Here is a 9,974-nt window from a genome sequence, read left to right on the forward strand (position 1 = left end):
CTAAATGCCTAATATTTAGTATCAGGTGTATAATATTTTGGAGTACTGCTTGTGACTGGTTTTATAAGGAGTTACGATATAATGAGAAGTGGATTAGAAGCAAGCCTGGTGCAGTGATTTAAAAATAAAATATTAGTATAATGTTGAGATTCTAACAAGGTATTGGAATGGATGTAAACTTAAAATGAGAAAAACACAGACTGTAGTCATCTATTGTTACAAGGTTATTCTCAGATTGATGCAAGAGGACTTTTCAGGTTGTCTGAAAAGTTGCCTTTTATAGAAGTTTTCTTGAAGACAAGCTTTAATTTTGTTTCTCCAAAGCTTTTCGCTTTAAAAATGTATGACTGCTTGCCTGAAACTTTATCCCTTGCTTCTACTAATTGGAAATCACTCATTCCCTTTCTTTAAATTGTTTTCCTAACAAATTGTAAATAGTTGAATGCTCTGTCTCACTTCTTACTTCTGTTCTCTCAGATAACATTTATCTTTCAATATTTGCCATTTGTGTTAAGAAGTACTGTGATGGATTTTTATAAATATTTCTTAGCACACTTGTTGCTTCCCCCCCTTTTTAAGAAGATGTGCCAGTTTACTGTGACTTATGTCACAATCTTCACAATTCTTCTGAAAAAATAATATTGTAAATCAGTGAGTACCCAGTCAGGTCTAGAAGTTTTTTAGGAAAACAAGTGTTGTGATGCTGAACAGAATTTCTGCAGAGGTCTTGGTGAAGGCAGCATAATACAAACACGTGCTAGAAGATCAAATCAATGTTAGCATGTGTCTTTAATGAATGGTTACAATATATTTTCTCTCTTCTGGCAACAGGTTGTCTTGGCTCGAGAATTGGCAAGTTCTAGAGAATATGCCAGTAAGTATTGACTCCTTCAACACAAACTTTTTAAAAATGCTGTATCATTGTAGTCCTGTTACAAAACACTTGTTCAAAAGACAGAATTATGGGGTTTATGATAATTTTATCTAACCAAAAAAAAAAGAACCCTGAAAAAATTGCTTAGAATGATTTCTTTTGGTTGTACCTACTGCATTTTCATTCTGTCTTTTTTCTTTAAGTTAAAATTCTAGAAAAACGTCATATCATAAAAGAAAACAAGGTGCCATATGTGACACGAGAGAGAGATGTAATGTCCCGCCTGGATCACCCTTTTTTTGTGAAACTCTACTTCACCTTTCAGGATGATGAAAAGCTATGTATCCTTTGCATTTTAAAACTTGCTGTAACACTTTCTGAAAATCAGCGATCCTTTTAAACATTGTCTAAGAGGAATGATGAAAATAACTTGAGGTATTTAAAGTATCTTAATGTTTGCGATGCCATTTTTGCAGTAGAACAGTTTTATTTCTGATATATGCAGTAAAGCTCAACAATTTCTGTGTTTAAAATAGGGGTAGCCAGCTATACTTATTACTATTTCTTATTTGAACAATTAAATCTATTAAATTTTTTCTTACGTAAAAGCACTTACAGAATAATCTGAGTGATAGAAAGCTGAAACTTTTCTCTTTGGGCCACTGTTTCCCAAGTTCTTTCTCTAGCAGTAATTGCAAAGTGCAGTTTCATTTTGAAAGCGCATTGGTTTGGTGGTGGCTTTTTGTTTTCTTGTGAAGAAAACGTTGATGATGTGAATTTCCTCCTAAACTTCCTGCTTCGAATTGGCTGTGCCAAGGGTAAGAGGACAGATCAGTTTGTTTCTGGGGTCAGTAAGTAGCTGTGTTTTTCAGAGGCTGCCACCACTGCTAACAGACCCCATATCGAGTGTGTGTACGTACGTCCCTCGCACACCCGTGCAACAACAGAACTTACAGGTGCTCTCTTCTAATGTAAAAACTTGCTCATTGAATGCTGGACTGACTGTGGAACTTTCCAGATGATGGGGCAACTTTAAACTTAGGTTGAATGCTCATTATGGCTGTAAATAGTTCTCTTTGAGGGCAATTATGTATACAGTTTAAGTGAATTATTCAGGCGACTGTCTGGAAAAACTAAAAATTTAACCCTTTATACAGTATTTGTTATGCTAAGAAATTGGGACCTGTGTCCCAATTCACAATATACACAATAACCTGTGTTAATATATTTAAGAAATGGTTTTACGTTTCTACCATGTAAAGTTTCAAATTAACCAACTTCTTCCCTGTTGTTCATTTATTTTTAGTATTGTTTCCTTTGGAATGAAGTGTGGGTATTTTGTTTTAGAATGGTTTAGTCATAGACCTTAACTATACTTACGTTCAGATTTTGGGCTTAGCTATGCCAAAAACGGAGAGCTGCTAAAGTATATACGCAAAATTGGCTCATTTGATGAGACCTGTACCAGGTTTTATACAGCTGAAATTGTATCAGCCCTGGAGTATTTGCATGGGAAAGGAATAATTCACAGGTAATAAAAAGCTGAGATCTATATCCATTTGATTATGCACAAGGTGTTTTTTCTAGAAATGTTCTTTGTAAAATCTAAAGCAAATGTGGATTTTGTGGAAAGCTAAGGAGAGCATAATACTGTGCCTTCCTACTTCTTAGGAGGGAAGTATGTCATCTTTTCTTGTCAACTGAGGAAACTTGGTGCAAAGTCAATAATATCATAATAGTGTAGCCCAATGCTATTTTTATGTTGCTGCTAAATGAACCTCTTGCCATCTAACTCTGTTTTGCTCTATACTGTGTGTGAGATACTGTGAGATATGGTTTTATTCAGAATCGGAGGCAGTATCTGTACAAATGCTACACATACCTCTAAAATACAGATTATACGTGGATTTGTATGTGACAGATGTTAACATGCCATTCTTAAGGAGTAGAGGTGCTTTACAGTTTTTACCTGTTCTGGAAATTTAGCTGGAGGCGGTGCGGTTGTTGGACTAACTGGAGCTTTGCACTGACTAAACAGGCCTAGAAGATCTTAGTGCTGTATCCATCTCAGATGTTATTTAAATTAAGACTTGGGAGTGATGGGGTTTGCTTTTTTTTTCATTTTTGTTGAACAAGGGATATGCAAAATAGCTTAGTGTTGAGATTATTCATTACTTCAGGTCTTTTTAGAAAAAAATGTTAATTAACGGGCTTTTCAAAATCTATTGGCAGTCTCCATGTTGACAGCTACAAGTTAGAGGAAGGTTGATGCAACAATGTTTATAGAGTACCTGCATCATTTGATAGCATCATGTGCATAAGTCACTAGGCAGTTTTGCAACTTAAATTTGTGTTCTGTTAAAATATAAAAATCTGCCTTTTCCAGGGACCTTAAGCCAGAGAACATCTTGCTAAATGAAGATATGCACATTCAAATAACAGACTTCGGAACAGCGAAAGTATTATCTGCAGATAGCAGACAAGGTACACCAACCATTACTTAATCCAGCAAGTGACACAAATAACTATAGCAAGTGGTCCTTTGAAATGTATGTATGCTGTGTTTACCAAATGATATCCTTCAAATATCATTACCTCTTATTAAAATCACTGAGAGATCTTGATACAGTTTTGACTGTCACTTCTTAAATAATGTCAGAAGAGGTAATATTTGCTATAGCATTATAGCCAGCTTGATCACCAAATCTAGTGGGAAGTTAAACTACTTCAAATTACTTCTCATTTGCAAAACAAAAATACAGTTACTGTGGTTCAGCTGGAACAGTAAGTTTTTACTCTGCTTATGTATTTAACCCCAGTGACTATGAGAGTTGCTCAAATGCAGGTTATAAAATTCTTGTGTTACTGGTTGCTTAGTATTAATCTGTGAATCAATGATGCTGCAAATGATGACTGAAAAAAGCACTAGCCTGAACTGAATTTTGTACTTGAATATAGTAAGATTGTATTGGTAGATTTTATTCCTAAGGAAGTGCCTTCTGAACCAAATAGACCTCACTGAGATTGATTTGTCTCTTCCAAGAAGGTTTTGTGGGAGAAACGAAATTCCCAGGGGTGCTTTGTAGCATTACATAACTTGCAATTGATTGCCCCTGGGGGCAGAGGGGCAAGAAGTAGGTTGGCTTCTCTATAAGTACGTATTTGCTTATTTCTTTCAATTTCATTTCCAGCGCGGGCAAACTCATTTGTAGGGACAGCACAGTATGTTTCTCCAGAGCTGCTGACAGAGAAATCTGCCTGTAAGAGGTGAGGACTCTATTGTATTTCAGAACTTCACTGTGTCTCTCAAGATACTGTTAAATGGCAGGGAGGGGATAAGTGAAGCAATCAAGCTTTGTATTACAAAGAAACAAGATATATAAAGTTTTAGGTCTTTTAAGAGAGTATAAGTATATAAGTATACCTTTAAGTATAAAGGTCTTTTAAGAGAGTTTGAAAGATTTTCTTCTTAACGAGTATTGCTTCTTGTTTGAGTGCTGGTTTCCTCAGTTCATCTACCTTCTGAAGTTGTACAGACAGCATTAGGTGTTGTCAGGAGAAGGTGTGTAATGTGAAGTTAGATTTCCCTCTTACCATAAATAAATCGGAAAACCTTTTTCTATTATGCAAATAATATAATTATTTGAATTCTGTTTTATATAAGCTTGCTCTCATACAGTAATTCCTGCTGTACAAGCAATATAATCTTGCATTCTGTCAGGGAAAAAGCTACAGCTCTCTTTGACTTGTATTTAGATCAACTCGTGGTTATCTTCACCAAGCTCCGCTTGGGGTTGCAATGGTTTAAAACTCATCTCTGTCTTGCATGAGTGATACCCTTAAGAAATTTCTTACCTCGTTTAAATTGGTTCTTGGTGGTAGCCTAAAGACTGTTGTATAGCTATTTTATTGCAGTGATGGAAGAATAACCAAAGTTATCACTGACAATTGTAGGGAAAAGGGATTTCTTACATGAGTAACTGTGGTGATTTACGCTAGCATTTCTTGAAATTATAGAAATACCATTAGATTTTCCACTTCTAGTAAAGAGATTTTGGCTGGTTTGTTTAATAGAAAGACTTCATCAGGCTATCACCTCCTTTTAGAAGTTATGTAAGGCTTCACTCTTTACAGAAAACTTTCTTAATTTGAGTAGTTCTGAGTCTTAGTATTTTAGTCTTCCATGAGGATTTCAAAGCTTTAATCAAATCTGTGTATTTTTACTTCCACAAGGTAAAAATAAGTTAAAAATACTCTTTCAGGCCAACACACTAAGACATAGGACTTTCCCTCGCTCATGTACTGTATACCCTGCCTTTTTCTTTGTGTCTCAAGAAAAGTTTTAAGTGAAAAAAAAGTCACTATTTTCACTGTATTGTGACTTTTTTGGCATAAAATATTTAGAGGGAAGGATTTTGCTTCTGAAAGTGTATACTGCGTTATGTTGGACGCATCTTTGAATTGTGGTAGTGGATAATAAGTATTCTTTTTGGTTTCATTACGTACCCATTAATTAATTTGAGAATTCAGCTGTCTTGCACATGTAGTCGGTTGTTATGGAATGGTTACTGTATACATGCATTTCTTTTGAAAGTTGTTATTGCTAGCGTACTCTCCTGTCAAGTGAAATGAAGTGAAAATAGTGTGGAAATTATGCTAAGCAGGTTTGTCCAATGTGTTCATGCTATGTTCTAATTAGCAGAAGCTTAATTTTTTTAAAATTACGGTTTAAAGACTTCTTATAGGAAAACATGCTATGTGTTTTTTCCTTTCTTTTGAAGCTCTGACCTCTGGGCTCTGGGATGTATAATATATCAGCTTGTAGCTGGATTGCCTCCATTTAGAGCTGGGTAAGAGATTTAAGCTAATTCTTTACATGTGGATCATAAATGTATTATCTTGGTTTTGACTTTTACATTACTACCAGTTCTGAAGTACAATTATTTATGATGCAGTGTTGGTGTTGCCTGCATTTATTTGTCCTTTCTGATGTCATGAAGATGCTTAGACAGCTATAACTACAGTTCCTGAGAGAGATTACTTAGTTTATCCTAGGATTTCACATATAATTTATACCATAAAGTTAACTGCCTACATGAGGAGGGTATGAGGCACCTCTGTATTGAGTCATTTGAACTTTTCTTGTTATTAAAGTATCCAGTACTTACAGGATTATAGATACATGGAAGAGTGTACCCTTTTACCCTAGAAAGATTTATGGGAATGTGACTTGAATTGTAGATTCAATATTTGTCCAGGTTATGCACTGTTAAGGTGAAAGAACTGTGAAGAACTAATAACAAGAGCTAATATTTTTCTCTTTTGCAGAAATGAATATCTTATATTCCAGAAGATAATAAAGTTGGAATATGACTTTCCAGAAAAATTTTTTCCCAAGGCAAAAGACCTTGTTGAAAAGCTATTGGTAAATATTTTCTGCTGTTAAGTGATTTGATGACACTGGAAACATTCAGTTTATGTATTTCTTTTTTCCTAAAGTTTCTATGCACTCTGTTGCAAACCTGATAAGAATGACTGAGCATTATTGACTTTGTAGAGGAGTGTCTTGAAAATCAACATACATTATTAACTAGCACTTAGATTATTATTATTTTAAATCCGAGTTCTAAAGCATGGACAAGGAATGCCTCTCAGTGAAATGGAAACAAATGGTTTTAAATACTGTGCCTTACAGAAGTTAAGATTCAAATTCTTATGTTTACATAGTATTCAGATTTATTCTTGTTGGGTTGTGTAATAAATCATCCAGTTGAAAGCAGTGTTCTATACGTCACAGGGAGGTATTCGTTACAATGTAAATCAACTTACCGTGTATTTTAGCGTGCACTTGCATTTAATGCATGTCTCAATAGTATCAGCCAAAGAGTTACTCTGTATTTGAATGCCTGACAGGAAGAAAAAATAGTTCTGTCTTAGCAGTGAGCTATAGCCATGACACTAAAATGAGTATGCAGAGAACATTTTGAGTGGTATAAGCCTTTTGAAGTTCAATAGTCTAGCGTATTGGCAGGGGATGAGGAGGAAACTGTCTAATGTTTGTGGATGATGATGAGTGCAACCTTCATAAAGGGCCCAGCAGCATGTTCCTGTGCCAAGGTCAGCTCTGTGGCCAAGCCCATGCCTGCTGAATGGTAAGGTCCAGGTTGCATTAACATACTGAGAATCCTGCAGTTCTAGGGTGCTTGAGAAGTTGATGTTTGATACCAGCTGTAACTTCCACAGCTTCTTGCATCACTAGAACGTGATGCTGGGCTATACTTAAATGAGCTGTGCTCCATCAGGCCTTCTCTGTACACTCACTTGGGTTTGTTTCTGTCTTTATGAAGAAACAAAGCCAAGAAATTGTGTGGACCAAAGAAGTGCTCCTTTCTCTAGATCTGTTAGCTGGTCTAATACAAAATGTTGCTGACAAGACATACTGACAACATCTTGGATTATAAGCAGTGTCCTTATATTCTAGATATCTATGCTTAGGGCAGTGAGACCAACTCAAGTTTTCACATGCTTCTGTGCAAATGTGAATGATGCTCGCCTCTTCCTTGTCATTATTTTATGCATGTTAACTTAATTGTAATTTGCTCAGGTTCTAGATGCTACCAACAGATTAGGTTGTGAAGAAATGGGAGGATATGGACCTCTTAAGGCTCACCCCTTCTTCGAATCCATTGTATGGGAAAACCTACATCTTCAGACACCACCAAAACTTACAGCATATTTACCTGCTATGTCAGAGGATGATGAAGACTGTTATGGAAATGTATGTTTGCCTATTGTTATATTCAGCCCTGAGGCTGCCTGAGATTTTCATACGCATATTAAATATTTTTATTGAAACTACTGATTAGTTATATTTTAATGAAGAATCAATTATTAAGAATCTAATATAAAATTGTTAGTTAAAATTTGAACTAGTCAGCATCTTTTTTTCTGATAAAGTGAGTGTTTGGAGAAAATGCTGGTGGGCTTGCTTTTGACCAAGCATAATTTTTTGAATAAGTACCTGTTAATCTATAGAGGGTAGGCTGTCTTTTTGCCCAAAAGCATAATAAACAAAAGCATGCTTAAATTAAAAGCTGCAGTTTAGTGCAAAAGAGGCTTTCTAATCAGAGAAATTTCTTCACTTTATTTCCTCCTTTAGTATGACAATCTCCTGAGTCAGTTTGGTTGCATGCAAGTTTCTGGTTCTGCCTCTTCCCATTCACTGTCCGCCCCAGAGACGAGTACACCACAGACCTCAGGAGGAAACATTGAACAGTATATTCATGATCTTGACAACAATTCCTTTGAGCTGGACTTACAGTTTTCTGAAGATGAAAAGAGATTACTTCTGGCAAAACAAGCTGGTGGAAATCCTTGGTAAGGTCTCTGAATATAGCTCATGGGTTACTTGCCCAGCAGTAAGGAATCCAGATTATCTTTACGCAAGCTAGGTTTTTCTTGATGTCTATTTTTAAAGTAATAGCAGTGAAAACCTAACGATATGTTTCTAAAATTTACAAGGTCTAGAAGATGTTGTGAAGTATGTTTATAAGACAAATGATGCTATACCAGTGGTGAGAAATCTTCCCTCTACAGAGCCCTAGAACTAGAAAAGGTTCCTTCTTTCTTAGAGCTGCCATAAGATGGGGTTTTTTTTAAATGATGATATTCTGTTAATACCTAACCAAAATGCCTCCAGACCGTGTACTTATTAGCATTTGTCTTCACTCTTGAAAGGAGTTTCTCTCTCTCTTCCCCTTTTTTTTTTCCCCGTCAGATTTTAGAAATTACTCTTTGGCATGGAATGAGGAAGAGTCCAAAATTCATCCAGTAAAGTTGTTCAGGACTCTTTGGCGGAAGAGGAGACACTAGGGGAAGACATGAAAAATTGCTTTATAATAATAAAAGCTGTTTCTGTGGAAGAATTACTTCTGGCGTAATAGTTGTTATTCTTTTTTTTTTAAGGCATCAGTTTGTAGAAAATAACTTAATCCTAAAAATGGGTCCAGTGGACAAAAGAAAGGTAAGGTCTTTTCTGATTTCCCTGTAACAAGATTAATCTGTCACATTTTTGCACGGTTGCAGCATAGAACTGCCTTGTTGAACTTATTTGTAAGTGCTTCATTGTGGTGTTTATTTTTAAAAATGGTAGTGTTTTCTTGTGAATAAGTTGTTTTTTCTTAATTTAGGGATGTGCTCTTGATTTTTGGAAAAGGCTGAAAGTAAATGTGGCATTGATGCTTTCATTTTGAGACTGTAGTAAATGAGTTTTTGTTCCCCCTCCTCCTCTCAGCCTGATATAGCCCACTAAATGCTTTGTCTTCATGCATGTCTGCGTGTGGATAGAGCCACAAATATCAGAAAATAAAATACAGGCCTAAATTATTCCTTAACTGTGGTGTTTTTACTGGATCAGACTAGTGCCTGTGTCCTAACAGAGGCAGAGGTGACATTAGAACAGCTTTAAGTATTAACTTTAACATAATACAGATGAGCAAAGATAGTCTGTGTCAGCTTTACAGGAAAGTAGGTTCTCTGTCATCTAAGTTACTGCCTGCTTGTTCCTAATTTTCTCCAGAAAATCATGAGTATTGATTTCTGCCCTGGAATCTTTGATAAATCTTTGCTTCACTCTATACAGCTACTTGTTTTATGTTTTGTTAGAACTTGAGGATGCTTTCTTAAAATAGTACTTGTGTTTTGCCCTGTAGTAGGGATGCACTGCAACCCTTTAAAGAGGAGTAAGGTCGAATAAGTTAAAGCAAAAGGAAAACCAAAAAAGTCCCCGAAACATAAAACATATTATCCTGTCACCGTGCTGTTTGAATTCTACCTCTGTTCTTAAATTCAGAGACCCACACGCTTACATATTTTTCCCTCATGCTTATTTTTGCATTGCTGCTTCTGCTTTTCTTCTTAGGGATTGTTTGCACGTCGGCGCCAATTGCTGCTCACAGAAGGGCCCCACCTGTATTACGTGGATCCTGTCAACAAAGTTCTAAAAGGAGAAATTCCATGGTCTTTAGAGTTGCGGCCAGAAGCCAAGAATTTTAAGACATTTTTTGTTCACACAGTAAGTGACTTTAATTTCTTTGTAAGC

At 35.9% G+C, this 9,974-nt stretch overlaps 1 protein-coding gene across 2 annotated transcripts in view; it reads left to right on the forward strand.

Annotated features, from left to right (window-relative positions):
- The window catches only part of PDPK1 (3-phosphoinositide dependent protein kinase 1), a 30,053-nt gene that overhangs the window by 14,518 nt on the left and 5,561 nt on the right, over positions 1 to 9,974 (forward strand). For both annotated transcript variants that reach the window (XM_014936537.1, XM_014936536.1), the window contains exons 3-13: positions 832 to 874; positions 1,078 to 1,215; positions 2,261 to 2,405; positions 3,261 to 3,358; positions 4,066 to 4,141; positions 5,656 to 5,724; positions 6,203 to 6,299; positions 7,479 to 7,652; positions 8,034 to 8,251; positions 8,840 to 8,897; positions 9,795 to 9,947. In XM_014936537.1, coding sequence (XP_014792023.1) covers positions 832 to 874; positions 1,078 to 1,215; positions 2,261 to 2,405; positions 3,261 to 3,358; positions 4,066 to 4,141; positions 5,656 to 5,724; positions 6,203 to 6,299; positions 7,479 to 7,652; positions 8,034 to 8,251; positions 8,840 to 8,897; positions 9,795 to 9,947 — 1,269 coding nt within the window. The remainder of the gene's footprint in view (positions 1 to 831; positions 875 to 1,077; positions 1,216 to 2,260; positions 2,406 to 3,260; positions 3,359 to 4,065; positions 4,142 to 5,655; positions 5,725 to 6,202; positions 6,300 to 7,478; positions 7,653 to 8,033; positions 8,252 to 8,839; positions 8,898 to 9,794; positions 9,948 to 9,974) is intronic.

Source organism: Calidris pugnax, unplaced genomic scaffold (genome assembly GCF_001431845.1).
Source record: "Calidris pugnax isolate Ruff unplaced genomic scaffold, ASM143184v1 scaffold17, whole genome shotgun sequence".
Classification (NCBI taxonomy): domain Eukaryota; kingdom Metazoa; phylum Chordata; class Aves; order Charadriiformes; family Scolopacidae; genus Calidris; species Calidris pugnax.